Source organism: Haemorhous mexicanus, chromosome 12 (genome assembly GCF_027477595.1).
Source record: "Haemorhous mexicanus isolate bHaeMex1 chromosome 12, bHaeMex1.pri, whole genome shotgun sequence".
NCBI lineage: Eukaryota > Metazoa > Chordata > Aves > Passeriformes > Fringillidae > Haemorhous > Haemorhous mexicanus.
Window position 1 is genome coordinate 14689107 of NC_082352.1, and position 26697 is coordinate 14715803.

The window sequence follows — 26697 nt, forward strand, 5'->3', positions numbered from 1 at the left end:
TCCTGTGTTTTCCTTGCTGGTGCTCAGCCCCTGTCCCTGAGTTACTCCCAGCATGGAATCACCTCCCATAGAGGAGAGAGTCTGGGAAGTCTGCACCTGTCCTCAGGCAACCACTGACCTGAGCAAGAGAGGGACAATGTTTGCTGCAGTCTGGGAAAGGTGAGGGCCACCTTCCCCACTGCAATTCCCTCTCCCTGATCTGCCATTCATGCAGGAACAGAAGGGGCTCAGCTCTTAGTGCTGCCATTTCAGGACCTTGTTCTCCTGCCTCTTGCCCATCCCCTGCTCAGGACAGCTATCATGCTGCCCCACTGCCATGTCCTGATGTCCAGTGTTGAACCTGGGGACCTCCTATAAGCAATACAGTACCTTTTCTCCATCTGCCCTTAGAAGATGCTATAGCAGGTGCTTTCTGGTGCTTCTCAGCCTTCCTGGGTGTTGGGAAAGTTGATGTCTGTATATAGTTTCCTCTCTTTGTGCCCAGTGGTTGTGATTCCAGCCTTTGGTTGCTCTTTAAGCTAATTAGAAACTGAATTATTTCATGCTTTCAAAATCCAAGATGATCCTTCTGTGATGGACAAATGGGCAATAAACCCCAGGGAGTCCAAGTCCCGAGACTAACCCTGAAAAGGTAAGACCAGCCCCATTTCCATCAAGATAAGAGATTGTGGGTATAAACAGGAAGTGCCACAGATATTTGGAGTTAATTTATTATTTGTTGATTGCCCTTAGGTTTGTGCAGGTGGTGAATGTTATATCCTCTCCATATTCCCACCTGCCCCAGAGTAGCAGGTTCCAGCTCAGTGCTTGAGCCTGGCTTTGGCAAACCTGACTCCTCTGCATGACTTCAATGGCTTTGCTGCTTTGAGGCAGATGCTGATGCAAATCCTGGTACTTTGCTGAATAAGGCACCCCCATGGTTTTCCAGATGTCCCTGTTTTCCCTCCACCTCATGCTTATTCTGCTGGAGAGAACAATCAGCTTCTGCTCCCTCAGGTTTTGCACCCCCACTCTGACTTTGCTAATTTACAAGCTTAGCCTTTTCTAAATAGCTTATGTACTAGAAGGGTTTTTTGGGGTGTCACTAAACTTGTGCCTTTTGTTTGGTATAGTCTGTTCAAAGGTGGTGTCACCATGCACTCCCTTTACAACAGGGAGTAGTGCACAGTGTGCAGCAGAGCCAGCAATGTTCATCTGAGCTGAATTCATTCTGAGTAAAAACTGACAAATCTTCTTTAAGTCAGTGGGGCTCTGCTTTCTATACACAAAGCAAGCACAAATTAAGTTTAGGATAATTTCATCTGCTTTTTCCTACCTTAGGACTAATCCCTGGCATTAAAGATCCTCCAGGTAGATGAGATGCATCTGAAGGGTGACTCACTGTTCTGAGTCAAATATGGCTGAAATTTGTGTTGCTGCAGGAGATTAGAGGAAAAAGTGAAAAAGTGTTTGCTGTGAGAGTGTGTAACAACCTTTCTCTGGTGTGGATGCAGCAGAGACAGGCAGTCTCCAGGTCTGTGTCCCACAGTTTGTATGGCTCTGTGGTTCTGAAACATCCACATATGCTACAATTCCAGCACAGCAGCTCCTAAAGCTGCACCTCCTCCAAGGACCAAGGGCTGAGTGATGTGGTCTGGATTTACAGGGGAGTTGCAGGGAAATACTAGAAATACTTGCTGTAAACTTCTGCTCTCTGTTACCAGCCCAGTAGGGAAAAAAAGAGTTGAAAGTTCTGCCCAGGGTTAACCTGGTAAAAACTACACTGAGCTAAGGGAAGATAGTCAGCTCCTGTGGGAACTGGCACTGCTGAAATGTGCCTTGATGGCCTCCTAAACACTGTCAGAAAGCTGGAGTCAATGGGTCCTGTCTTCTCAGCTGTCTCTGTGAGGTTTTTCTAGTCCAGACAACAAAATTAATCCTTTTAAGTATTTTCACCATTACCCCAGAGTATGCTGGTCATAGTCAGGGTACTTGCCTATGGGTTACATTCCTACTCCTCTACCTTTTCTTTAATTTCCCTGCTGAATGCAGATTCTGCATCTCAATCTGATTTTTCATTATGTTTTCCAGACCCTCTGGCTGGAGTAGACCTGCTAAATGAGGTGGCTTCTCTGTTCACCACTGTTTCCTGCTACTGCATTTGTGTAAGATGCTGCTTGGACCTTGTTCCTTGCAGGAGCTGAAGGAATTGTGTTCAGAAAAAGTGAATTCAATGAACTTCTTTTGGTTTTGTTACTCTCCTGACCCTTGTCACCCCAGCCTATCAAAGAAGCAAAATGTTTTCCTTCCAGCCTGAAAGAAGAGGATATTGTTAATTCCAGTTCCATGTCACTGGGGTGGGGCAGCACTCAAATACTGCCTCTGTTCATGTCCCTGTTACCAGCATTTTTGTCCTCTTTCTCTCTGGGTTTGAAGTTGGAAAGATGGAGATGGTGTCTGGAATAGATGGGAGATGACCTGTGTGTTCCCACTGGGAAAGGTTACTGGCAGCTGGCTGAATAACCATCTCTTTTCTTTTCCCAGGCTTCCTTTGCTGTGGTGCTGAGAAATTGAGTCTGCTCTGCACGGTGGGTTTGCAGTGCTGAGCCCCTGCACCATTCGTGTGTCCTGTGTCACTCAGGGTGATAGGTTCCCTCTTCCACAGGGATGGAAACAGGTCAATTAAAGCTTCATTAAAGCCTTTTGGGATATAACACTTAGGCAGTCTTTAAAAGAAGCTGTGTAATGCACTGCACCATGCTCTGCTTAACTCGATTTTGGGTTCATTTGATGCATTTAATATCCGGAACACACTGGGGGATCGGCTGGAAGTGAGGGAAAGCCCTGCAGAAACAACTTGGCACCTGTTCCGTGTGAGTGGAGGGGCTGGAGGGAGGCTGCAGAGCTCCCTCCCTGCCGCAGCTCCCAGCGCCGCTGGCCCCGGTATTGTTGCTGCAGCTGGTGTTGTGAATCAGGCCGACGACAAGCGCTTCCTACAATCCGGCTATTTCACTACACCAGGGTTGCATCATACCACTCGCTTCGCTCTTCGCCCACCTCTGGAGCCCTCCTGTGTCTTCTGGAGCATCTCTGACTGTGCTGTGTTTAACAGACCCCCCCACTTAAAAGATTGATTTGTGCTGTTTTGGGCAAATCAGTGGTTTCGATGAAACAGCGAGGTTCTAAAATAAAGCCACTTCTGCTGGGTGTGAGTCTGCTGGTGCGTCTGTTGTGAGAGGAAGCTGGTGTCCACTTTGTGGAGGTTGTTGTGTGAGGTGTTCTGGGGTGAGGCTCTCTCCTCATCCCCACCTCACCCTTGTCCCTGCTCTCCAGGCTCCGAGAAGCTCTGCAGTGCTGTGAGGACTGAGCATGGATGCAGACCGGGCTGCTGCCCTCAGCTGTGCGGGGCTTGGGTGATCACGGCCGTCTGCCCTCACACAAACAAGGGGGCTGGAGCAAGTCCTCAAAAATCAGGTCACAATTTGTGTGTGAATGCAAAGACAGCCAGAGGCACCATGGCAGGCAAGCCCAATTTTCCATTAACTTGCAAAGCCACATGGAGCTGAAATTCCAATGGGCTGCCCTCGAATTTTATTGCTGGCCTTGTTTGCTGTCTTTGCTGATCTTATCTGTAACTGCTTTCGTGGCACATGTGACAGGGGCTGGGGAGTGTAAGAGGCGCCCATCCTCCCCCGTCCTCGCCTCCTGTGGCTGTGGGGTTATGGCCACACAGCTTCAGCTCGTGTTTTGTGTGATGGGAACAAGAGTTTAAGGGCTTATTAACTCAGGGATGGGGGCTTCAGTGGTACCCTGTCCCTGGGTCTGGAGGGGAAGGGGGCTGTGGGATTATGGGCATCTCTGCTGCCTGGTACTGAGAGCTGCCAGCTCCAGGCCCAGGACAAGCACAGACAGACTTGCACTACTTTGTGCACCCTGTCTTCTCCAGCAGCCTGGAATCTCAGTTCCAGCAGGAGCATCCCTCAGATCCCTTGATGTCACACTCCCCCCTCCCCCCGGTTTCTCTGTGAGATAAAGGCGCTGTTCCCCTCCCTACATCCGGCCCAGCTCAATGCCACAGGCAGCATCCTGGAGACCAGCCAGGATGATTTACGAGATCTGACGGGTCTAGGGCAGTATCCCAGGGAAGGGTGAGGGTGCGTGGGAGTCTTGCTCCCTTTTTCCATAATAAATCCCTGTGAACTGAATGTTCCTGGGTTGGGGCCCCAGGCAAACTCAGCGCTGCATTTCTCTGCTGATCTGTCCTTGGGACTTAATCTCAAATCCGTTATCGCTGCCCCCATCGAGCGCTGGGAGGCAGTGATGCCCATTATGGTGGTTTTGGTATCCCTTCCAGCTATTTTTTTCCCCCTGACCAGCTCGGGGTGGTTCAAGCTGATTCCTTTCCTCTATTAGCATCAGTGGTGGGTGTGTGCCGGTCACCTCGCTCCGGTTTTGCAGGGTATAAAGCCAGCAAGCCCCTCTCCACCCTGTCCCCCACCTGGCAGGCTCCTGGGCAGGGGCAATGGCCGAGCTGCCCATCCCAGATCTGCCCCCAGCCCGCTGCAGCGGCCGCTTCACCATCAGCACCCTGCTGGGCATGGAGGAGGGGGGCCGGGGTCCCTACACACCCACTGAGGGGTCCAGCTGCGACAGCGTCCAGCCCACCCACCTGTCCAGCAGCACCCTCTGCACCAGGACCTTCGGCTACAACACGGTGGATGTGGTGCCAGCCTACGAGCACTATGCCAACAGCAAGGGGGTGGGCGACCTCAGGAAGGGCAGGCCCTCGCTGGCTGACCTGCACTCCATCCTCAAGGTAACAGAGGGCTTGGCTGTACCCATAGCATCTCTGGCATCCCCTGGCCATGCTTCTGCTCCCTGTGAAGTGTCTGCGGTGGGTCACTTTGTCTCCTGCCTCTTGGTGCCATTACTGGTGCTGTGCCAGCTGCACATCCCCAAGGAAGCCCTGAGAGAAACCAGAGAATCTAGCTGTTTCCAGCTGTGTGTTCAGCCAGAGCATTTTCTCCAGGGACAGCTGCCTGAAGTCCACCCTCACCTGCCTTCCCCTCGTCCCACAGCCTGACCCGAGCCGCCTTCGCCTGCCAGTGTCTGACCTGCAGCACAGCAATGGCCTGCCAGAGGCCGGGCCGGAGGCTGGACTGGAGGAGGCAGAAGGGGAGCCAGGCAGAGACTCCGTGCCAGAACCTGTCCGCTTTGGATGGGTGAAGGGCGTCATGGTGAGTGTGACCCATCCCCCATGGAGCATCCTCCTACCTTGTAAGCATTTTACCCTTGTTGCATTTTTCACCAATGTCTATATTTTTGCAAGCACATGTGCTTTGAGCAATTCCCTGCCCTCCTCGGTGGGATGGTTTTCTCTGAGGAGGCAGAGCTAGCCATGCCAGGTGTCAATGCCCTGATGGCCAGTTCCCCTCTGTCCCCCCTCAGATCCGCTGCATGCTGAATATTTGGGGAGTTATCCTCTACTTGCGCTTGCCCTGGATCACCGCCCAGGCAGGAATCGGTGGGTGCTGCGGTTCACTGTGGGCTGGACAGTGGCACTGGGTCCATCATCACCCAGACACCTGGGGCTGGTGGGACTTCTAGGGATGGCTGGGAGGCTGGGGGATACAGCAGTGAAGCAATGCCCTTTCCCCACAGCCCTGACATGGCTCATCATCCTCATGTCTGTGACAGTGACCACCATAACCGGCTTGTCCATCTCTGCCATATCCACCAATGGCAAAGTGAAGTCAGGTAATGTGTTCCCTCCTGGCCACTCCAGGGGTTTCTTTGTCCTGGGGCTGCCCCATGGATGTGAACTCCTGGTGTGGGCTGTGAGGTGTGGGGGAGCCCCAAAAACGTGGGGGAAGCAGTAATGCCATGGGGTGTTCCTGCCTCAGGAGGCACCTACTTCCTTATCTCGCGGAGCCTCGGGCCGGAGCTGGGCGGCTCCATCGGACTGATCTTCGCCTTTGCGAACGCCGTGGCCGTGGCCATGCACACAGTGGGCTTTGCTGAAACTGTCCGGGACCTGCTGCAGGTAAGAGAGCAGCTCTGTGTCCTCTGGGTCCCAATGTCCCCCCTACTCCTCCATCCCCACCCTCTCCTTGCACAACCTGTGTAGATTATCAATATTTGCATTATCATTGGACCACTGATAATTAAACAGTGGCTGCTAAAACTCACAGAAAAAACAATGGTTTGTAAGGAAGAGAGTTATTTCTGTGTTGTGAATAGTTCCCCTTCCTCAGGAGCACAATTCCCTCATCGTGGACCCCACCAATGACATCCGAATCATTGGGGTCATCACTGTGACGGTGCTGCTGGGCATCTCTCTGGCTGGCATGGAATGGGAGGCCAAGGTAACCCTCCTGCTCACATTTTTCTCCTGGGCTGATAAGAGTTGTCCCTGCTGGCCACCAGGCATCTGAGGAGCAGAGGATGCCTGTAGCTCCCCAAAAACAGGCATGGGTTTCTCCTAATACATTTGTCATTCTTTCTGTGCCCAAACACCCAATTCTTCAGCTGGCTCTTTCTGGTCTGGCAGGCACAGATACTGTTCTTCCTGGTCATCCTGGTTTCCTTCATTAACTACCTGGTGGGGACAGTGATCCCAGCCACTGCTGAGAAGCAAGCAAAGGGCTTCTTCAGCTACCGAGGTGGGTCCACCACAGGCTGGGGGTGCTCTCAGCAGGTCCAAATGCATCTCTGGAGCCTGGCTCTTTGCTGCAGTTTGGGGAGATGTTTGGTACAGGAAGGTGCTCCTTGCTGAGCGATGTCATTAAAAGCATAGTGTCCCCTCCCATGGGGTCCCTGCCATCAGCACCGTGCCCCCAGCCAGTGCTGAGGTGCTTTAGCCAGGAAAAAAGTAGCCAAGAGGCCTCAAATGCTTCTCCTCTGCTTCCTCCCCAGCCGATATCTTTGCTCAGAACTTTGTGCCCAACTGGCGTGGACCTGAGGGCTCCTTCTTTGGCTTGTTTTCCATTTTCTTCCCATCCGCAACCGGCATCCTGGCTGGGGCAAACATTTCAGGTGACCTGAAGGTGGGTTGTGACTGAGCCAGTGTTTCTCAGGGTTCAAGCCCTATTTTCCCAGGGGCTTTCATTTTGATCCAACTGTTAGACTTTGTTTTATTTCTTATGGAAACTTCGGGCTTGGCCAGGAGATGCTTTGTGGCTTTGTGATACAGTGAATTAAAATTCCCCCTGTACAGCAGCCACAAATAAGCTGCCTACATTAGCACTGCTGCTGGAAAACTGCCTTACATATCTCTGCAACTCCTTTGGGCAGGATCCTGCCGTGGCCATCCCCAAGGGCACCTTGATGGCCATCTTCTGGACCACTATGTCCTACCTGGTGCTTTCCGCTACCATTGGTAAGCAGCACATCCTCAGGTGCAGTGGGTGAGGGGGCTGGGTGGGTGGGGTGGCCCTGCCCAAAATGGGTGGCTTGGGAGGATGCAGGTGCATAGGAGCCAGGAGCAAGCTGTGGACACCGGCATTGATATCCCTGTGTGAGTGCCACAGGTGCCAGACCTTGTTCCTACCCCCATGTGGGACAAAGTCATCCTGGGTGGGCAGTGGAGCTCCTGGCATTGCTCAAAGCCCCATGGCAGGGACTTGGGAGTTGTCACAGGCAATGGGATGTGGGGCTGGGCTTCCTGAAACCGTGGAGAGGTGCCAGCCCTGCTCTAGCCTTGTGCGTCCCCCCAGGTGCCTGTGTGGTCCGAGATGCCTCAGGCAGCCTGAACGACAGCGTGGCCGTGGGCTCGCCGGGCTGTGAGGGACTGCCCTGCAGCTTTGGCTGGAACTTCACTGCCTGCACCCAACAGCAGAGCTGCCGATATGGGCTCAGCAACTACTACCAGGTACTGCTCAGAACCATGACCAGCCCCTGTTCCTGCTCCTGGCCAGGTTTGTGCTGTAATGGATGGCTTTCCCAGGGCAGCTGCATGCCTGGCACCTCCCTGCCATCCTGGGTGGCTCCCATGCTCTTGAAACAGCCATTTTTTAACAGGAGGGCACCAGGGAGTGGGCTTTTGGATGTGGCTGGACTTTGCTGCCTAGATAATGTTAAAGGAAATGCAGCAGGATGGGGCCTGGGGCTGGAAATCCCTCAGGGGTGCACCAGAGATGCTGATCCCCTGGTTTTCATACAGAGCATGAGCATGGTGTCTGGATTTGGCCCCCTCATTACAGCAGGAATCTTTGGCGCTACCCTCTCCTCAGCATTGGCTTGCCTTGTCTCAGCCCCCAAAGTCTTCCAGGTGAGGAGGTGGTGTCTGCACACCCCAGCTCCTCTCCTTGAGCTCAGCAGTGGGTGATGCTCCTTGGTGCAGGGCTCTGCATCCGTGAGCAGCCCTGGGGCAAGGAGGATGCTGCTGTCAACACAGGGCATGGCTCCAGTTTGGCCCTTGCTCTTACGGATACAGAAGCCACCACAGCATGTCCCTGGCAAAGCCTGCTGTCCCCACTGTGTCTCTCTCTGCAGTGTCTCTGCAAGGACCAGCTCTATCCTCTCATTGGCTTCTTCGGGAAGGGCTATGGGAGGAACAGCGAGCCCATCCGTGGCTACATGCTCACCTATGTCATTGCCATTGGCTTTATCCTCATCGGTAAGTGCTTGCTGTCCCAGTATCCTCCTGCAGCTTGCCACCAGCAGGGTGGCTCAGTCTCCACCACTGACAGCTCACTCTCTTTCTCCTCTGCCCACAGCCGAGCTCAATGCCATCGCCCCCATCATCTCCAACTTCTTCCTCTGCTCCTATGCCCTCATCAATTTCAGCTGCTTCCACGCCTCCATCACCAACTCCCCAGGTGGGCTGTGCCACGCCACGCCGTGCCCTGCGGCGGCCGGCTCCCCGTGCGGCTCCCCCTCCCGGCAGCGGCCGCTGTGTGTGTTTGCGTGCAGGCTGGCGACCCTCCTTTCGGTATTACAGCAAGTGGACTGCTCTCTTTGGAGCGGCTGTCTCAGTGGTGATCATGTTCCTGCTGACCTGGTGGGCAGCCCTCATTGCCTTCGGCATCGTCATCTTCCTCCTGGGATATGTCCTCTACAAAAAGCCAGGTGGGTGGTGGTAACCTGGCACCAGCAATGCCCCAGAAGGTGTCTGGCCCTGTTGCTAATCCTCCTTCCTCATGCAGATGTCAACTGGGGCTCCTCCATGCAAGCCAGCTCCTACAACATGGCCCTCAACTACTCAGTGGGGCTGAGTGAAGTGGATGAGCACATCAAGAACTACAGGCAAGGACAGCTCATTTGCAGTGCTGGGCCTGGAGGGAGTGGGATGAAAAGCCAGCTCCTGCCTCCAGTAAACCCAGGGAGGCATGGTGCCCATGGCCACACCATCACCACCACCTTCAGTAACCAGCAGCTACAGCAAAATGTGTCTGTCTCCAAAATCCCCTGTGTGTGCCATTAAGGTAGAACTCTGGGCAAACCCTTTCCTCTCCATACCAGGCAGACACAGACACATTGGTGTCATCTGATATAAAAAGACCAAAGAGTGAGACTGGAGCCTCAGGCCACATAGTGTTTTCTCATTCCAAAGATGCTCCCTATGGCCACTGGACAAGCATGGGAGAAGAAACATGGCACAATCCAAAGAGGCTGGATGCCTCCAAAGTACTATTCCTCACTCCCTTCTCCCCCTGCCTGCAGACCGCAGTGCCTGGTGCTGACTGGCCCCCCCAACTTCCGCCCGGCACTGGTGGATTTTGTGGGGACCTTCACCAAGAACCTCAGCCTGATGCTCTGTGGCAACGTGCTGATTGTGAGTCACCTGCAGAAACTGGTTGGTTCCTTATCCTGGGGGCTCTGGCCACCAGTGGGTGGTGGGCTGCGAAATCCAGTTGTATCCTGGTGGGGTCACAGGGTGGATGTTGAAATGTGCCTACTTGTGTGCTGCTGCATGATGAAATGTGTCAACTGGAAGCCTCTCTGGGTTGTTAAGCAATATTGGTGAAGCATCAGGATGTCCCTGTGGGCTTATGGCTTCCCTTTGCCAATTAATTGCAGAAGATTTGGAAAGAGGAAGTAGTTGCTCAGAGGACAGGGGGGTCCTGCAGCCCTAAAGTCTCCAGAGTAATTGGGTGCAGTAAGAACCAGCTCATTAGCACCCACAGGACTGTTGGGATTGTGTGCACTGACTGTTGACTCCTTGGATTCACTGCTTTTCTTGGCTGTGATTGCAACCTCCCATGTGTGCAGTGGTTACATCCACCTCTTGCCAACGATTTGGGAAGAGAGGAGCTAGAAGTTCTTGGTGGCAAGACTTGTTGCAGTTGGAAGGGGCTGCCTGAGCTCCTGCTCCTGATTCCTGCAGGGCCCACGGAAGCAGAAGATGCCAGAGTCCCGGCTGATGGCAGATGGCCACACTAAGTGGCTAATGAAGAGGAAGATCAAGGCTTTCTACACAGATGTGGTGGCTGAGGATTTGAGAAGTGGCGTCCAAATGCTGATCCAGGTACTGCCATCACTGGCCTTCCAGCAGCAGGGTCCCTCCTCTTTGTCACGGCCTGGGGGAGCTCTGACCTCCCTCCATGATCTCCAGGCATCCCCCTTTCTGTTGCTCCCCCATGAAGTGGACTGACACCACCTGTGTCCGTCTGTCCCTGCAGAGGGGTCTCATGGGGACATCTATCCGTAGGCTGCTGGCCTCGGGAAGATGAGACCTAACATCTTAGTGCTGGGCTACAAGAGGAACTGGCGGACGGCATCCCCACAGAGCCTGGAGGACTACGTGGGCATCCTGCAGTACGGCCGCACTGGCTCCTCCACCTCTTGGGGACACTGGCACCTGCTGGTGGCCCCACTGATGGCTGCAGTCACGTGCGCAGGGTCCAGCTGGGTTGACAGTGCCCCCTCCATTAACTGCCTTCTCCTCCCTCCCTCCAGCGACGCGTTCGATTTCAAGTACGGCGTGTGCTTGATGCGGATGAAGGAAGGGCTGAATGTTTCCCGAGTGCTGCAGGCACATGGTAAGTGGCTTTGGTCAGCCGGGGATGCACAGAGACATGCAGCTGTGGGATGTGCCAGCCAGCACCATGTCCCCAGACAAAGGCCACAGTCCTGGCGGGACATCACTCCTGTGCTGGGATCCATGGGGATGGGGACAGTGAGGCACTGCTGTGCTGCCCTTGCTCTTCTCCTCCCTCCTCAGTTAACCCCACGTTCGAGGAAGCAGAGCACCCCAAGAATGGCACTGGCAGCAGAGCAGCCCCAGGCACAGGTAAGTTGGTGACCACCTAGAGCATCCCCAGCTCTGAGGATTATTTTGAGGCACGGTGGGGGTTTCAAGCCCTGGGGAGCAGGGCTGGGACCAGGAAGAAGTGATGCCTTTAATCTGTGGCTGGTGGTGCCCTTTGCTGACACCAGGACCCTCTTGCCCCAGCAGTGGACCCCGCCGCCTTGGCCAGTGAGCAGCAGGCAAGCACCATCTTCCAGAGCAAGCAGGGCAAGAAGACCATTGACATTTACTGGCTCTTTGATGATGGAGGTACCTTCACCTTCCATCTGTCCAGATAATGTGAGCCCAGCACCTCCATTGCAGTGCCCAGGAGGGCTCAGTCCTGCCAAATGGGCCAGGGCATCCCTGGCCTTTGGCACCAGTGAAGCACTGGTGAGCCTGGGGTCACTGCTGCATCTCCCACCCGGTGTTTTGGGGCCAGGTCTCACGCTGCTCATCCCCTACCTCCTGGGGCGCAAGAAGCGGTGGGCAAAGTGCAAAATCCGGGTGTTTGTCGGTGGGCAGATCAACAGGATGGATGAGGAGAGGAAGGCGTAAGTGCTGGTGGCCACTGCAGCTCTTAGTCACTTGGCCACTGCCACTTTCCTGTGGGTGGTGACACAAGCTGCTTCCCATCCTGCTGAGCTCTCCCATCTTTGCCATAATGGGATCTGTGAACTCTGACCTGGCTGCTCTGCCTCATTTCTCTGGAAATCAATGTGGCTGCAGAGTGGGAAAACCTAAAGTGCAAACTGAGGCCAGCAGCAGGGTTCTCTGCTGTGGCAGGCCCCTGTCAGAGCTACCATTCCCTGCTAACTTTGGGAAATTATGTCCTTTTCCCTCCATTAGGATTGTCTCTCTACTGAGCAAGTTCCGCCTTGGCTTCCATGAGGTCCACATCCTCCCTGACATCAACCAGAAACCCCGGCCAGAGCAGTAACCACCCCCCTTCCCTTCCCCGTGCCCCCACAGCACCTCCAAACCTGCCCAGACCCTCTTCCTTGGCACTGTCTGCTTGTGTTGCAGCATCAAGAGATTTGATGAGCTCATCGCTCCCTTCAGGCTGAACGATGGCTTCAAAGACGAGGCCACAGTGAATGAGATGAGACAGGGCTGTCCCTGGAAGATTTCTGATGAGGAGGTCGATAAAAACAGAGCCAAGGTAGCACCAGTGCCAGGAGAGCTCCTGCCAAGGGTCTCCTGCTTTTTAGACAAAATTCAGTCTTTCTGGAAACCATTATTTTGTGTTTCTCGATGCTCTTTGCTCCACAGTCACTCCGACAAGTGAGGCTGAACGAGATTTTGCTGGATTACTCGCGGGATGCAGCACTCATAGCCATGTAGGTGCCAGTAATGCCCTCACGCCTGTTTCTTGCCCCATGGGAATGGTACCTCGGGATGTTCACCCCTCCCTAGGTGGGGAGGTCCTGCACAGACACCCTAATTCTCTGGTCAGAGTGCTGCACTACAGGGAAAAGCCCCTGGAAGACACCAAGGGCTCCAGCTTGGGTCCTGCCGGGTGGGAGGATGTGGTGTTGCCCCTTTTAAGAGAAATAACCTGCAGTGGACTGAGAAAGGGGCTGTGGCGGGGCTCGGTGCCGGCCCTGCCCCACGCCCCTCCTCGCTGTGCCGCAGCACCCCGCCCATCGGTAGGAAGGGCCGCTGCCCCAGCTCCCTCTACATGGCCTGGCTTGAGACCCTCTCTCAGGACCTGAGACCCCCCATCATCCTCACCCGAGGAAACCAAGAGAACGTGTTGACCTTTTACTGCCAATAAAACCTCCTGGATTCCTGATGACTTGGGATGTGAATTTTTCAGGCCAGTATTGAACCTGGAGTATGCTCCTCTGGGAGTCTGGGAGAGCAGTGAAGGCAGGGTGGTTACCAGCCCTCTAGAAATGCCCACCAGGCACAAGCTGCCACCCTATTACAAATGCTTGTTTGGCCCATGTCAGGCTCTGTAGGTTGTACATCAATAAACAGCAATGCTGGCCCTGCAGTGCAGACACTGCAGGCCTGGGGTTAGCCAGAGCCAGGCAGGGGAGTTGTGGGCTCCTGCACCTGCACCCCCAGGAGAGCCCAAGTGGTGTACAGGGACTGAATGCTGGCCCAGCAAAGCCACTGGCCCAGGTGGAACAGCCCCAGGGGCTGAGAGCAGGTCAGCACTACGCCTAGGGGCTGCAGGGCCCCTGCATGTCCCCTCAGGGACAGGGACAACAGCTAAGCCTGTCTCCAGTAACTGAGCAGCAGTGAGATGTCACTCAGACTGTGGTGCCTGGGTGCAGATGCAGGTCCAGCTCCTAATGGAAACAACATTTACCACCAGAACCAGGACATTTCTGGTGCACATGGCCCCAAGCAAAGCAGGAGTGCAGCTCATTTGAAAAGCACAACCCAGGCCCCCTTGTCATGCTGCAGAAGAAACACATAACACTCATTCACCTCAAGAGTTACAGAATTTACTGATAATCACCACCAGGATTAGGAGTGTCAGTAGAAAAATAAAATGTACAGACTTTTCAATCATACAAAGATTTGTTCATGACAGCTTCAGCTGTGAGCGAGAGGAATGGGGGTGGCAGAGGGGATGTCGCACACAGGGAGCAGGGCCACGAGCCTCAGCATAAGTGGGTGTTCCTCCAGGGCAGGCAGCTTCTCCAGGTGTTTCCTTAACCAGCACACTGGTTGGGCTCCCCAGCAGAGGCTCCCAGTAGTGCTGAGCCCAGGACACCTCAGTGTTGATGTTTTTGCCAGCTCTTTGCAATTTTTGGCAAGTTTGACTGAGCAAAGTCTACCAGTACCTGATGAAAATTGAAGGGATTCCTCCATATGCCTCACTTGGAATAAAGGAATGGAAAGGCAAGGCCAAACCAATGAGGGGAGGAAACTGCCACCAGTGCTCCAACTGCCATCTGGTTCTTCAGCTCAAGGCTACTCCTCCTTCCTGTTTAGCTCTGGTTTTACTGGAGAGGGAGGTTGCCAACAGCAGCCAGCAGAGTGGAGGATGCTCTGTGAGCACCAAGGTGACACAAAGAACTTGCCTCCTGTGCTCATATGTCAGACAAATCAGCTGATTGTTCACCTTTTATGCAAAAATTCCCTGAAAATTTCACAGCATCCAGGCAGAGAGAGACATTGCCAGCTCCAAATACTCCAAACAGGATCAAGCTGCCAACTCTTCAAGTAAGCCAGAACCCCCTAAAAACAGACTCTCAAGAGATCCCAAGGGATAGAAAATGGGAGGTTTTCAGTTCACCCAGCACTGAGTGACTTTACTGAGCAATCTTCACTTGTTCTGAGCTCTGTAACACCCCCATTTGTGTCCTGCACCCCTCAGCCCTGTTCCTGCAAGGAAACCTCCTCTTGCTGTAGCACGGGGCACATGGATAAAGTGCTTTCTCAGTTGCAATCAGCTTAATGGCTATTGAGTGGTGCCAGGCACCAGTGCAGGGTAAAAGAGAGCACAGCAGGCGCTCAGGACATCTGGTGTCACCTGAAAGGTAAAGCCAGACCCACCCACTCAAATTCCACCAGATACTTTTAATCCATCCAGGAAAACACAGGATAACTCCCGTAAATTAAACTGTACACTCTGTACACATGCTGAAATATGAAGTGGGAAAAGAAAGAAAGCTTATTCCTTCTTTTTCATTGTTTCTGCCCTGGCAGGAAGACTGGCTCTCTACAAGCAGCACAGCACACAGGGCTCTCCACAGATCCAGGGTTTAGTACATGTTACACCACTTGGACCTCACCCACCTAAGGAGAGGGATTCACATTAAATTATTTCCTAAACTGTGCACCTATATTCCCTGAATTAACACAGGCTAAAATTTAGAGTAATCTCAGTTAGTAGCTCCTGCAAAACACCTCCCACCGTTGACAGACCACTCTTGAGGAGTCTGTGCATAGAGAAACCTTTTCCATGATAAACACAGTGCCCTGTTGAAGGGTCACAGAATCAATTTAGTTTAGAAAAGCCCTCTAAGATCCAGTCCAACCTTTGACTGGTCACCCCCTCATCATGCAGACCATGGCCTTAAGTGCCACGTCCAGTCATTCCAGCACTGAGGACATGGGCATGGTAGATAAATGGCCCTAGGAAATGCTGCAGGTACAAAAGGAACTGATTTGGAAACCAGAGGAATTCAGTGAAGACACAGAGGGAACTGTCCCCTGAAAGGCTGGACACAGACAGTGCTTTCCCTCTGCAGCCCACACGTGTGAGCTGGGTACAGAGACCACAACAAACCCCTAGGGGTGGCTGCACTGCCCAGCCACATCCCTGGAATTCAACCTCAGCTTCCAGCCCCAGGAAGCACCCAGTAAGCTGCTCAAGTGCCCCAGCCATGTAGCAAAACTCCGGGCACAATGCAGAGCTACCAGTTAGTTAAAAGTCACTTAAAACCAAAACAAACTAAAACAATTCATGAGGAGACATTGCTGCCTGTGGAGAAGGGTTGATTGGGGCTGTGTTCCCATGGACACAGGAATCACCCAGGCTCCTGCCAGGAGCCTTGCAGCTCTCCCAACCCCTGGCACACTGGATGCTGAAAACGTGGCACGGTCCCTGCACTGGGGACACCCCTGTCACAGCCCAGCCTGGCCATGCAGCTTTCAGCAGCAGCAGGGATTTTATCCAAGCTGGCCAGTGCCAATTCCAGATCAGTGCAGACAGCCAGCTCCAGCACACCAACATGAACAGCATCAGCAAGTCAAAGGAGAACAGGGTCCTTTGAAAACACGAGTCTCCTTCAAAGCCTGAGGAGAGCTGTGCACACCCACATGAACACCTGTGATTTCTGGAGTGCCCATTCCACTCTGCTTTGCCTCTGGGCAAAACATTCACAGGGTCAGAAGAGCTTTGCTGTAATAAAATTCACAAAATATTTTTTATACCAGTCATTTCCCCTGTGCAGCATTCACAGCCAGAGCTCCCAGACACAAATTTACACTCTCATCCATCTAAAATGAGCTCTCCTTTTGCTGCTCCCAAATCCACTATGGCTATGACCTGATATTAAGAAGTTTGGGCCAGGAAGAAAACAATTTTTTAATTTAAAAACTAACATTAAAAGAGCTTCAGGTCCACTGAAAACCAAGCAACAAAGTGGTGAGTGACTCTGAGGACACGACATCACTCTGGTCCTGTTCCTACCCCAGCACAGCTGGTGTCCCATTTCAGTCACGTCCCATTACTATAATTTATCACTGGTGACAAGTACTCAGGTCTCCTCCTCTGGCAGATATTTTCCTACCCTCCAGAGAAATAAAGTTTCACTTGGCACTTTCACTAATGTTACCAAAAAGTAACAAAATTCATAATTTTAAAATTTCAAGCCAGGCTGGAGGCAAGAGCAAGCTGTCCCAATTCCTTAAATCAGCAGAAGAAACACAAGGCTGGAGCTGTGCTCCCTGTGATTTGTTCTGAGGCAGCAGGTCCTTTGCTCCCCCTCTGGTTTGTGTTCTCCAGCCTCTCCAGAGGAGCTACAGAGTGGCCAGAATGCGCAGGAAGGAAACCACCACCACACAGAACGTCTGGCCCACGCCAAAAATGAGGGCCTCAAAGGGAATCATTTTTTTCCCGGCAGCTCTGTAAACTCCAGCAATGGCAGCACCTGTGGAGAGAGGGAAAAGCCAAGACATGAAGGTGAGACAGCTGTTCTGTGCAGGGATAAGGGCAAGCCTCAGGATATGAGGCTGGGGCAGAGAACAGTGGGGTTTGAACCTCTCCCTGCTCACCAGCAGGCAGGAATGCTGGGCTGGGGATGTCTGACAAACCTCAGCCAGGAACCAGTGCGTGCTGGTGGCAATGGGTGAACTGGGGCTGAAACTCTGCTGAGGCCTCCAGCAGGTGTGGGGGTTGGGGTGGTTTGGGACACACCTTTGTCACAAGATCCCCCACCCACAGCCCACAGGCTGCAAACATTACCCAGTTCTGGGCACTGACACCAAACTTCTGAGAGATTTTCCTCCAGGTGCTCAGAAATGTGAAAGCTCCCTTGGCTCTGCACCCGATGGGTTTGGTATGCCCGATGCAGGGCTCGACACGGGGCACAGTCCAACCCTTTCAAACGCCGGGCAAGGGGGAAATAAAGCCAGAACGGTAATCTCCATCCCGGGGGACACCCCCATCCCACGCGCTCCCCAAGGCAACCTCTGATTGCCACAGCCCCCGGCACCTGCCGTACTTGTGAGGGTGCCGGCGGTGATGGGTCCCACGATGCCCATCAGCAGGACGCTCACGGACATGAACCTGCCGTACTTGTGGTGCCGGAGCGTGAAGAGGGCAAGCAACGCGGCCGGGACGTGGAAGGCAAGGGAGGAGACGACTGCCCACAGGAAGACGCCGTACCACATCTCTGCGGAGAGAAGGGCTGTGAGGGCGGCCCGGGGCCCGCAGGCCTCCAGCGGCCCCGGAAGGCGGACGCCGCTCCGAGCAGGGAGGTACCTGGGAAGGTGGAGAGCGGGCTGGAGTAGGTGGTGGTGCCATTTCCCACGCGGGGCACGAGGCGAAGGCTGAGGATCTGCTGCAAGAGCCCTCCGCCACCGCCACCCGCTTCGCCGCCGTCCATCCCCGCAACCACCCCGCCGCCATCCGCCACCGCCCCTTCCGCCCGGCCCCTTCCGCCCGCAGCCAATGGGAAACGTTGTAAGATGATAGACAGAGATTTTCACCAATCAGCCCTGGCCTCCGGGCAGCCGGGCCCCGCCCAGACCCTGTGCAGCCATGGGAACGGCTGTGGGCCGCAAGGAATGCTGGGCGTCCCTGTGGGGCTGGCGGGACGCTCCGGCCCGCTGGAGGACTCTCGTCTCTCCTCCCCGTGCGCGGCGCCGCCCCTGAGGCGCGTCTGTTCTTCCTGTCCGCCAGGGGGCGCTGGCGGGCGGCGGCGGCGCTCTGGGCGGCGGCGGGCGGGAGCAGCGAGGCGGCGGGACCGGGCCGCACGATGTCGGGCTCGGAGTCGGAGCAGGAGCAGTACTCCTCGGCCGAGGATGACGACTACGTGCCCTCGGGTGAGTGGCGGCGGGCGGGATCCGGCGCTCCCGGAGCTCCCGGCGCTCACTGTCTGTGCTTGCAGGTGCGGAGTACAGCGAGGATGATGAGAGCGAGCTGGTGCGGGAGGAGGAGCCGGCGGAGAGCCCGCGGCCGCCCCGCGGCAGGAGGAGCCCCCGCCGCCCCGCCAGCAGGTACGGCCGCTGGGAAGCGGCCCGGTGCGCTGGTACGCTGCGGGGCGGAGGAGCGGGAAACGCTGCTCTGCGTTCCGGTTTAGTGGCAGGAGCAGAGAACCTCGGCCCCGACAGGCAGCGTGCCTGAAAACCCTCCCCAGCAGCAGTTGTTTATTTTAACCTTTTTCGGTGCAAAGCACGCACATACGGGGTTTCTCACGTCGATATAAGTATATACATACTTTAGTTGAGGTTGGTTTCTATCTAGCCCAGGTTCTCCTCCCCTCCTGACTCTTGCATTATCCCAGAACCACAGGACCCTGTAATAGTTTGGGTTGGAAGGGACCTTAAAGACCATCTTGTTCCACCCTCCTGCCATGGGCAGTGACACCTCCCCCTAGACCAGGTCACTCAAACCTCCATCCGACCTGGCCTTGAATACTTCCAGGGATGGGGTAGCCACTGGCCAACCTGTGCCAGTGTTTCAGCACATTATATACTCACAGAAATGCATGCAGATGGGTCAGTTTACTTCAGAGGCACTGCCTGCATCAGTCTCACTGTATTTTCTGAGCAGCAGCATTTTTAAATAAAATACATACACTCCAGGGTTAAGAGAGAGCTTCCCAAACTAGATGTGTTAGTAAAAATATGAAATATTATGCTGCTTCACCCGGGCTTACAGTTCAGCTCTGGAATAGTGTTGCAGCAGCTCCATTTACATTTTTCCTTCTTTTTTGGCATCTGCTTTCAGGAAGAGGAAGAAAGGCGGTCTCTTGCTAGAGGTAGATGAGAAAGAGGAAGAAAAGGCCCAGCAGAATGGAGAGGAGCAGAAAGAGGAGGAAGTGGATAATGTAGAGCAAATAGAAAGAATCAGAGAAGAAGAAGAAAAAAAGAAAGAGGATGCTCTTTGGGCCAGTTTCCTCAGTGATGTAGGACAGAAGCCCAAAGCTGTGGCTGCCACACAAGGGACACAAATCAAGAAGGTAATGTGGGCCTGGGCCTGCACCAGGGAGTGTGGGAAGGACCTGGTGGTTTAGAGCATGAACCCTTGATCCTGGCTGGTATCAGGTGTTGGACAGAGCTGGGAAGAGGCTGGGGTTGCCCCTGCCCCCTCTGCTTTGTGAGACTCACATCTCCTGAAGGGCCAGACTGCACGTGCTGGTTTCCTTCCAGATGCAGAGGTGGTGCTGCTTTTGGAGCTGTCAGCATCTTGGAGTGTCCTACACAACCCTGTTGGCTTCCCTTCCTGGTCCTGGATGCCTCTTTTGACACAGGAATGATGAGCTTTGGTCTGAGTTGTGCATGTGGGCACAGCTCTCCCTGAGGCTTGTGCCTTTCCTGATGCTTAAAAGAAAAAAAAAAAATTCAAAAAAGGAGGCTTTGTGTGTGTGTGTGAGTGGGGAAACAAAAGGGGTCTGTGCTGACTCTCTGTGCCTCCGTCCTCATGGAGGGGGTCTGGAGGGTGCTGCATATTGCACATTTGTATCAAGATTGAATCTGGCTTTCTTGTGTCCTTGGTAAGCCCCAGTAAGGTGCTCTCAGTGGGCAGAGGTTTTTCTGGAGAGAGAATTCTGTGTGTGGTAGCTATTTGAAAGGATTTGGTTCTCAATAAAATCAAGTGCATGTGTTTCCCTGTCAAAACCTTTCATGCTTTGGGTGGTAGAAGGGAAGAACGTACCACAAGTGAGCCTCTGTTGCTAGAATTATCAGTTTGGGGTTTTTTAGATGGTCAGCCAAAATAAATGTTCAGTAACAGAAGACAGGAGTCTGCCTGGTGAGTACAGTTCTGACTGTGTGAAGCTTCTTTCTATGACTCTTGGGAGGTTGTGGAGCAAGTATAGTTTTGTAGTATTTGATTGCAACTTTTGGAAGGAGAGTCCTTTCATCTCAGCCCTCCTGCTTCTCCTTATTACTGACTGAGCAGCTGGGGTGGTTACTTGTAGAGTCAGAGGGAAGAAGAGAAGTGAACATTTTCTTCTAGGCAGTTCTACTTTTATGGGCAGGTTGCTAAAATGTGAGCTGTCTTTGAAAGTTCCTTCATAGCCTGGAATAATTCATGGAGACATGCAGTTCCTCTGTTCTCTTTGTGAACTTCTTGGGCTTGCATGGCCTTCTAGAAGATCTCTGTGGTGTGTGGTTGATTTAGACCAAGAATTTGGGGTTTGCTTTGGTAACTTACAGTGGTAGAGGTTTTTTATGTATCCTTTTAGCAGTTGTAGCTGTGACTGAGTAAATTAAGAGGCATTGGTGACAAATTGCTTGATAAAGATTTTTCCTTCTCAAATAAAAGAGATGTTATTGACAAGTAGGGAGATCAGCATTGCTTTTTCTGCTGATGAGTTTTGTTATTCTCTGTTCTTGAGTAAAAATAAATATACTTTAGTGGAATTCACCATGGCAGCTTTCCTGCTTGGTGGTGCTTAGTTTGAGAGAGCCAAGTCTCCAGACTTTTGGTTTCTTTCTGAACCACTGCAATGTATTCTTGCTCCTTCCTACATTTATTACAATTTCACTTCTTGTTTTAGTTTGTTTTGATCCTAGAGCTTCATTGACAGCCTGGAACCAAAATGGGGAATTTCATTCTGGTGGAATAAAGTTTATTTATTTCTTTTACCTTGTCTGGGGGTGACTTGCTTTGACCACCAGTCTAAATTACAGTGCTAGCCAAGGTCTGTGTTGGGCCCTCGGCCCTTTGGAATAATAATTTGGCTTGGCTCCACAAATGCATTATTTTGCTTTCTCCTTCATGTATTTTGTAGACTGAAGAAGAGAACAGTGGGAATAAGCCTCAGGAGAAGCCAAAAGATTCAGGAAAAGTGACAATCACCAAAACGTTCGATTTTGCTGGTGAGGAAATCAAGTAAGTTGGCAGATGTGATGTGTCCATTGTGGGCCCAGTGCAAACTGAGTGCTGGGGGCAGGCTGGAGCTGGGCTCTGAGGCACAGTGGGTCTTCTTTACACTGTTTTTTTCTTTTGTTGTGAGCTCATACAGATCTCAGGGAAAAGGAGGCCAAGATTTTCCTGCATCAGAGCAGCGGAGTGTCCTTGTATGCAGACCCCAGTCTTTACTCAACTTCATAACATCCATAAATGTAATTCAAATTCACTTAGGCTTCCCCATCTGACCAGTGTTTATAATGGTTGGCAGAGCTCCCTGGTGGCACTGTCACTGGGAAGGCTGAGACAAGGAAGGAAGCACATCTGGTCCCACAAGGATGAGGGTAACACATTTTATTCCTTCAGCCCAGTCCAGGTTCTGTGCTGCAGGCAGGATTACTGGCTGGCACTTTCCCTGGTGATGTTCACAATCCACAAAAAAGATTTGCAGGCAGTAAGAGGTGTTATGCTGGGCAGACTAACAGCTGAGTGCTTTTGCCTCTGAAACAGCTGCAGCCAAGGGGATTGGCTGGGTAAAATCATGCTTTAGGCTGAGTTTGGCTTACAAGAGGCCTCTCAGGCTGTGCTGCAAGGAGGGCCAGGTGTTTTATAAATGTGCAAGACCAGAACTGAGGGGTCTGGCAGAACCCACCTGGAATCTGACTGCTCTGTAAGCTGCTGGTTCTTCTCGGGGGATTTTATTTCCGTGTAGCAGTAAACCTGGTATTGTCAAACTGGCTTGGCCTGTTTCGTGTGACAGCAGAGGGCAGCAGTTCCCAGCAGTAACACTCGCCCTGCCTAAATCTGCAGGAGGAGGCAGAGCTGGGGCTTCTGCTGCTCACTCTTTTCATGTTAGCAATGCTGCCTGAGCTGATTGGAAATCTGAGGAGGGCTGTGAGCCATCGTAGGGGCTACTTCCCTGGGCAAGCCAGACCGTAGGAATACCCCTTGTTCACTGATGAACTTCATTCACTTGGTTCACTGTCCTTTGAAACACTGGTTGCCTTATGTGAACAGAAGTTACTCAGGGATTCTAAAATGCTGATTTTATGCTTTTTACCCCAGTATCTTATCTGTAGTTTCTTAAGAATTGTAACTAACAAAAGGGCACATTTTCCTGCACCAGTTGCTTTTCTAGTGTTCTTTGTACTGCTCAGTGGTTACTGTTTCCCTTAGGAAACTGCAGAGGAATCAGTAGAAATTTCTACCAGTTTTTGATGAAATAGGCAATAGCTGGAGCCTGGGTGACAATGGGACTGTAATTCTGCAAACCCCCAGGCTAATGCATGTTTTGTTTACAGTAGTTATTATATCAGTTGGTTACAGAACCAGCAACAGAAGGTTTGCAGTGAGGTCTGGAGCACTGTTTTCTGCTGGTACCAGAGTTACAACAAAATTATGTTCTTGAGCTCTTTGATAACAGAAAAATCCTTCAGTGTTTTTTGCCCCCTTGATTTTTGTGATATGCAAAGCTGATTCTTTTATGTTGTTTGCTACATTTTGCTTCTTTAAATGGGTTACACTGTTAGCTGTGGGTAGGGTACTGTTGTGATTTGTAATTGCTTGTTTTCTCTTTGGCACTCCAAAAGGATTTGGTCCTTGGCTTTCTTTAAATCTCTGTTGTGCTCAGTGCATCAAAATGGTTCTTCTGTGGTCTTTCCATGAAGTGAACTTTGTGTCCAGCTGGGACTGCAGCAGAGTGGAGCTCACATACATGGAGCTGGTCTAGCCCCATGGTGTCAGTGTGACAGCCTGTGAGGGAAGAGCAGTGTCTGGTTATTGATTGCTGTCAAGAACAGATTTTACTTTGAAACATCTCTACCTTAATTTGGCTTGTGGAAGGCAAAACTAAGTTAAAAGAGTAATGGCTTGGGTGCTAATTCAGGAATGGGAGGCCTGTGTTCAGCACCCTGCTTTATTCATATGCTGCAGATTCCAAGTTCCAGATTCCAGGCTCCAGACTAGGAGCTTTGTATTTTTTGCACATGGTTTGTTTGTGTGGTTTATAGCCAGAGCTTTACACAGGCTGTTCTTGTGGTGGGAATGCTTTCCTGCTGCTGCAGAGTTGCTGTACTGTACTGATGGTGCTGTATTGTGCTGGCAGAGCTGTGGCTTGTGCTGCTTCAGTGACTTGGCTGCTTCCCCATGTGCATGAACCAAGTAGCAAAAGCAAAGCTGTAATAGTTCCACTCTCCCATCTGTGAATGGGGAGGTGTTCCTGTCACAGCTCCTGTCTCACAAGGATAGGTGGGGTCCACCCTGAGTTGCTGCACTGCATGGGCCAATTCAAAGTAGGAGGGGCCAGTGCCAAACAAGCAGTGTCACACTGAGTGTGTGACTTGCTGCTGGATTTAAGGAATACTTAAAGTTTCTGTAGTTCTGTAGAAAGGTGGGCAAATTCATGTCAGAACAGTGTATTGAGCTGCTCTGTGTGAGACATGAACTCCCATCTCTGATAAGGGCTCCCTGTCATTGGCTTGTGTAGGAGACCACATTTGTGACTTAGAATAGCCCCTGGGTTGCTGCTGTAGGACTGCTTTTACTTGTGTGTGACCACTGTGCTCTGAAGAAACAAACTGTGCTGGTCCACGTGCTGAGCAGAGTTGAGTGGCAGCTTTATTCTGGGTTAGGGAGCATGATGGTTCCCAGTGCAGCAATTACATCTTAAAAGTGCTAAAGAAGTACCTAAGGTATCTGATTTATAACCAAATAGTTTTAAACTTAAATTATTGTAGTAATTCCTGGGGTTTATACTGGCTGAATTTGGTACTTCATCTGCCACAGCTGAAGTATGGGTTGAAAAAGAACCTGATCATCATCTGTTACTGTTTGTGAGTGGTTATCATCTAGGATGTACCTGGACAAAACCTCATTGCTCATTCTGTGCTGCTGCTTCACAGGTTTTCAGCCTAAGTCAAGGATTCAGGAAAGATTTATTCAGAGGAGATTGTCTGCAAGTTGGAATTTAAGGACCTTAAGCTGGACCTTAAGTTGAGGTGTTTAGTGGCACAGTTCCTGGCTTTTGAGCAGAAGAAGCAAAGGTGAAGGGAGGTGGCTGAGGGCTGGTTCTTTTTTTGGTGTCCTGTGAAGTCACTGAGGTTTACCTTAGGCCTGATTGGGTGAGTGGTGAGGCCTGAGCCCAGTCTGAGGTGTTTTCTGGGCTGCTGAGCTCTTCACCTTGGTGAGCTCCTCAGTAGAGTTGTGCAGACCTGGTGAAGGACTGATTTATTACTTTGCACCAAGTGCTGACCTCAGAGTGGAGGTGAGGTTGTAATTCAGTTCTCTGCAGCTGTACAGTACTGCTGCTTTGGGATTTCTTTATGCTGCTTCTCCTTACTGAAATATTGATTTTCTGTTATTAATTTTAGCTCACCTGTGTGCTTTTTGGATGCTATGTCCTAGACTGCTCACTGTTTTAACTCTGAATCTACTGTCCTCTTCCAGAGCTTCAACCACTTGATCCCAGACCCCTTTTAGGAGATAGCAGGTGGAAAGGGCTGCAGGAGAAACAGATCAGACACCTGAGAACAGCCTGAGCTTTCCACAGTCCTTGCTCAGGCTCTGATTCCTTATCAGTGGCTGTGATGCCCTCTCTGCTCCTTATATGGCTACTAAGATAACCAAATGTGAAAAAGCTGGCAAACAAAGGATGTGTTAGCTAAGGAGTTTGGGAGTCTGTCACTTATTTTGTTGCTTTGAAGACAATTAAGGTTGCTGTCTGAGCAATAGCAGCTGCTTCTGATTTTTCCTGGAAAGCAGGAAGAGCAGAAGGAAAATCCTGATGCTGAAGATGTATTTCAAGGGGAATGGGTAAAAAGAGCAGGGAGTTGACTCCCACAAGTCTCAAGATTTAGAGCTGGCACAGAGGGTAATTTTTAAAACATGTAATTGTCCATCTGTGTTGTTGCTCTGTGCTCTTAGCATGGCCCAGTCAGACCTGTCAGGCTAACAAGCAGTGAGAGAGCATGTGACACCATTAACCCTCTCCCTTCCTCGTGATGCTTTTCAGGGATGAATCAATGCAAGGGGTTGGCAGCATGCTCACACTTCTTGCTGGGTGTGAACCTTGGTCATTTGTTTTGTGCTCATGGGGTTTTGAGCAATGCTGAGGGAAGCACAGTAGGTTTTAAAATCAGGAGAAAGATCAAGAGTTTGGGTGGGCATCTCTTGATGTTGTCGGTGGTGTGGTGCTCATCTGATCAAGGTGGATGTGCTTGATGTCTTCCATGTGTGCTTTTTTGAAAAAGCTTTTGCTGTATTGCTTATACCTGTGAGTGAGAAGGCAGGTGAGCATTACCAGAATGTCTGTCTTCAAGCCTGATGTTTGGAAAGCCCTGCCTTTTTTCCAGGGGGAGAACAAATGCTACACAGCTTCCACCAGATGAGGTGGTTGGGTGTTGTCAGGACAGATATGGAAGACAATGAACTGAGCTAATAGGAGCAGAAGAAGAAACTACTCATATTTTGATGTGCTTTTTGCAATGGCTTTGATTGCAGTAGCAAGGAATGGTTAGAAAAAGTAAGACAAATGAATTTCAGTGGCCCTTTGAAAAGCCACTCCTTCAGGACTTCTGTTTTGTATTGCTGACTGGTGGTGTCAGATGTCAGTAGGGTTTTATCCTCAGTCCTCCTTGGCTAAGGTGTTCTAGAGAAATGTGTTCTAGCCACTTTCTGGTGACATACCCCTTTCAGAAGGAAGTTTGTATGGTGCAAAAACCTTGGCTTTTAAGATTTTCCCAGAAATTTAATCTGAACAGTATAAGCATGGGGATGATGCTGTGGGACCATAAGACAAATCAAACTGAGGAGAATTACCTGGAACATGAATGTAACCACTGTTTGGAGGTGACAGACTAAAAAGTGAGTGGTTGCTTTTCTGCCACCAAGCATCAAAATGCTGATCTTGGCATAATGGAGTGTAGGCAGCAGCCTATTTCTGCCCTTATGCTGTTGTTTTTCTTAGAGGTCAAAGCATGCCTCAGCTATCCACAGTTTATATTGGCTTTTTCCAGTTTAAAAAGCAACTATTGATTTTTTTTTTTTTTGGAAGCCATTAAGTGAAAATATGCTACCTTTCAAGAATGACAGGGTCTCAGGGGCTGGTTTTGATAACCTTTCCTCTGTGTGCATCCATTCCCTGATGCTTCAGAATTTCCCTGGGGAATACTGACATTGTACAGTGCTGATTGGCACAATGGTGGCCCAGGGATGAGGTCAGTAAGTGTGAGCAGGGGCTATGCTGTGTGCTGGTTCACTTGTGAGCCATTTGCCTTTCTCAGGGGCAGCTGCAGAAATTGTAACTTCATAAACATCAAACCTAGCCAGGACTCTAAGCCAGACCACTTGCTTCTAAAATAAATCCTGTTATGCTTTGCTTAATGTGCTTGGAAAAGGGGAATAGGCTAATGAACAGTGGCTAATCAGGATTTTCTCATTAGTA

At 51.5% G+C, this 26697-nt stretch overlaps 3 protein-coding genes across 3 annotated transcripts in view; 2 read left to right on the top strand and 1 right to left on the bottom strand.

The window, feature by feature from the left end:
* The first annotated feature begins 3865 nt into the window (after positions 1–3865).
* On the top strand, positions 3866–13004 carry SLC12A3 (solute carrier family 12 member 3). Its single transcript, XM_059857685.1, is given in 26 exon segments — positions 3866–5023; positions 5025–5216; positions 5428–5503; positions 5641–5736; positions 5883–6022; positions 6234–6344; positions 6530–6641; positions 6895–7025; positions 7273–7357; positions 7695–7849; positions 8141–8248; positions 8473–8596; positions 8697–8798; positions 8893–9048; positions 9126–9225; positions 9643–9754; positions 10307–10447; positions 10631–10737; positions 10879–10961; positions 11144–11212; positions 11378–11479; positions 11652–11763; positions 12059–12145; positions 12236–12371; positions 12482–12549; positions 12845–13004. Coding segments are annotated over 26 exon segments (3369 nt in total). The 5' UTR covers positions 3866–4501; the 3' UTR covers positions 12987–13004.
* Positions 13005–13654: 650 nt separating this feature from the next.
* Positions 13655–17819, bottom strand: TMEM170A (transmembrane protein 170A). Its single transcript, XM_059857193.1, has 3 exons — positions 17661–17819; positions 17401–17571; positions 13655–16827 (listed from the first exon to the last, which is right to left on the bottom strand). Exons 1-3 carry the CDS (start codon positions 17782–17784, stop codon positions 16697–16699), a joined length of 426 nt encoding a protein of 141 aa, XP_059713176.1. The 5' UTR covers positions 17785–17819; the 3' UTR covers positions 13655–16696.
* Positions 17820–18067: 248 nt separating this feature from the next.
* The window catches only part of CFDP1 (craniofacial development protein 1), a 60221-nt gene continuing 51591 nt past the window's right edge, over positions 18068–26697 (top strand). The window contains exons 1-4 of the mRNA XM_059857192.1: positions 18068–18223; positions 18289–18397; positions 19131–19362; positions 21139–21239. Of these exons, the coding sequence (XP_059713175.1) occupies positions 18157–18223; positions 18289–18397; positions 19131–19362; positions 21139–21239 (509 nt within the window). The 5' untranslated portion in view covers positions 18068–18156. The remainder of the gene's footprint in view (positions 18224–18288; positions 18398–19130; positions 19363–21138; positions 21240–26697) is intronic.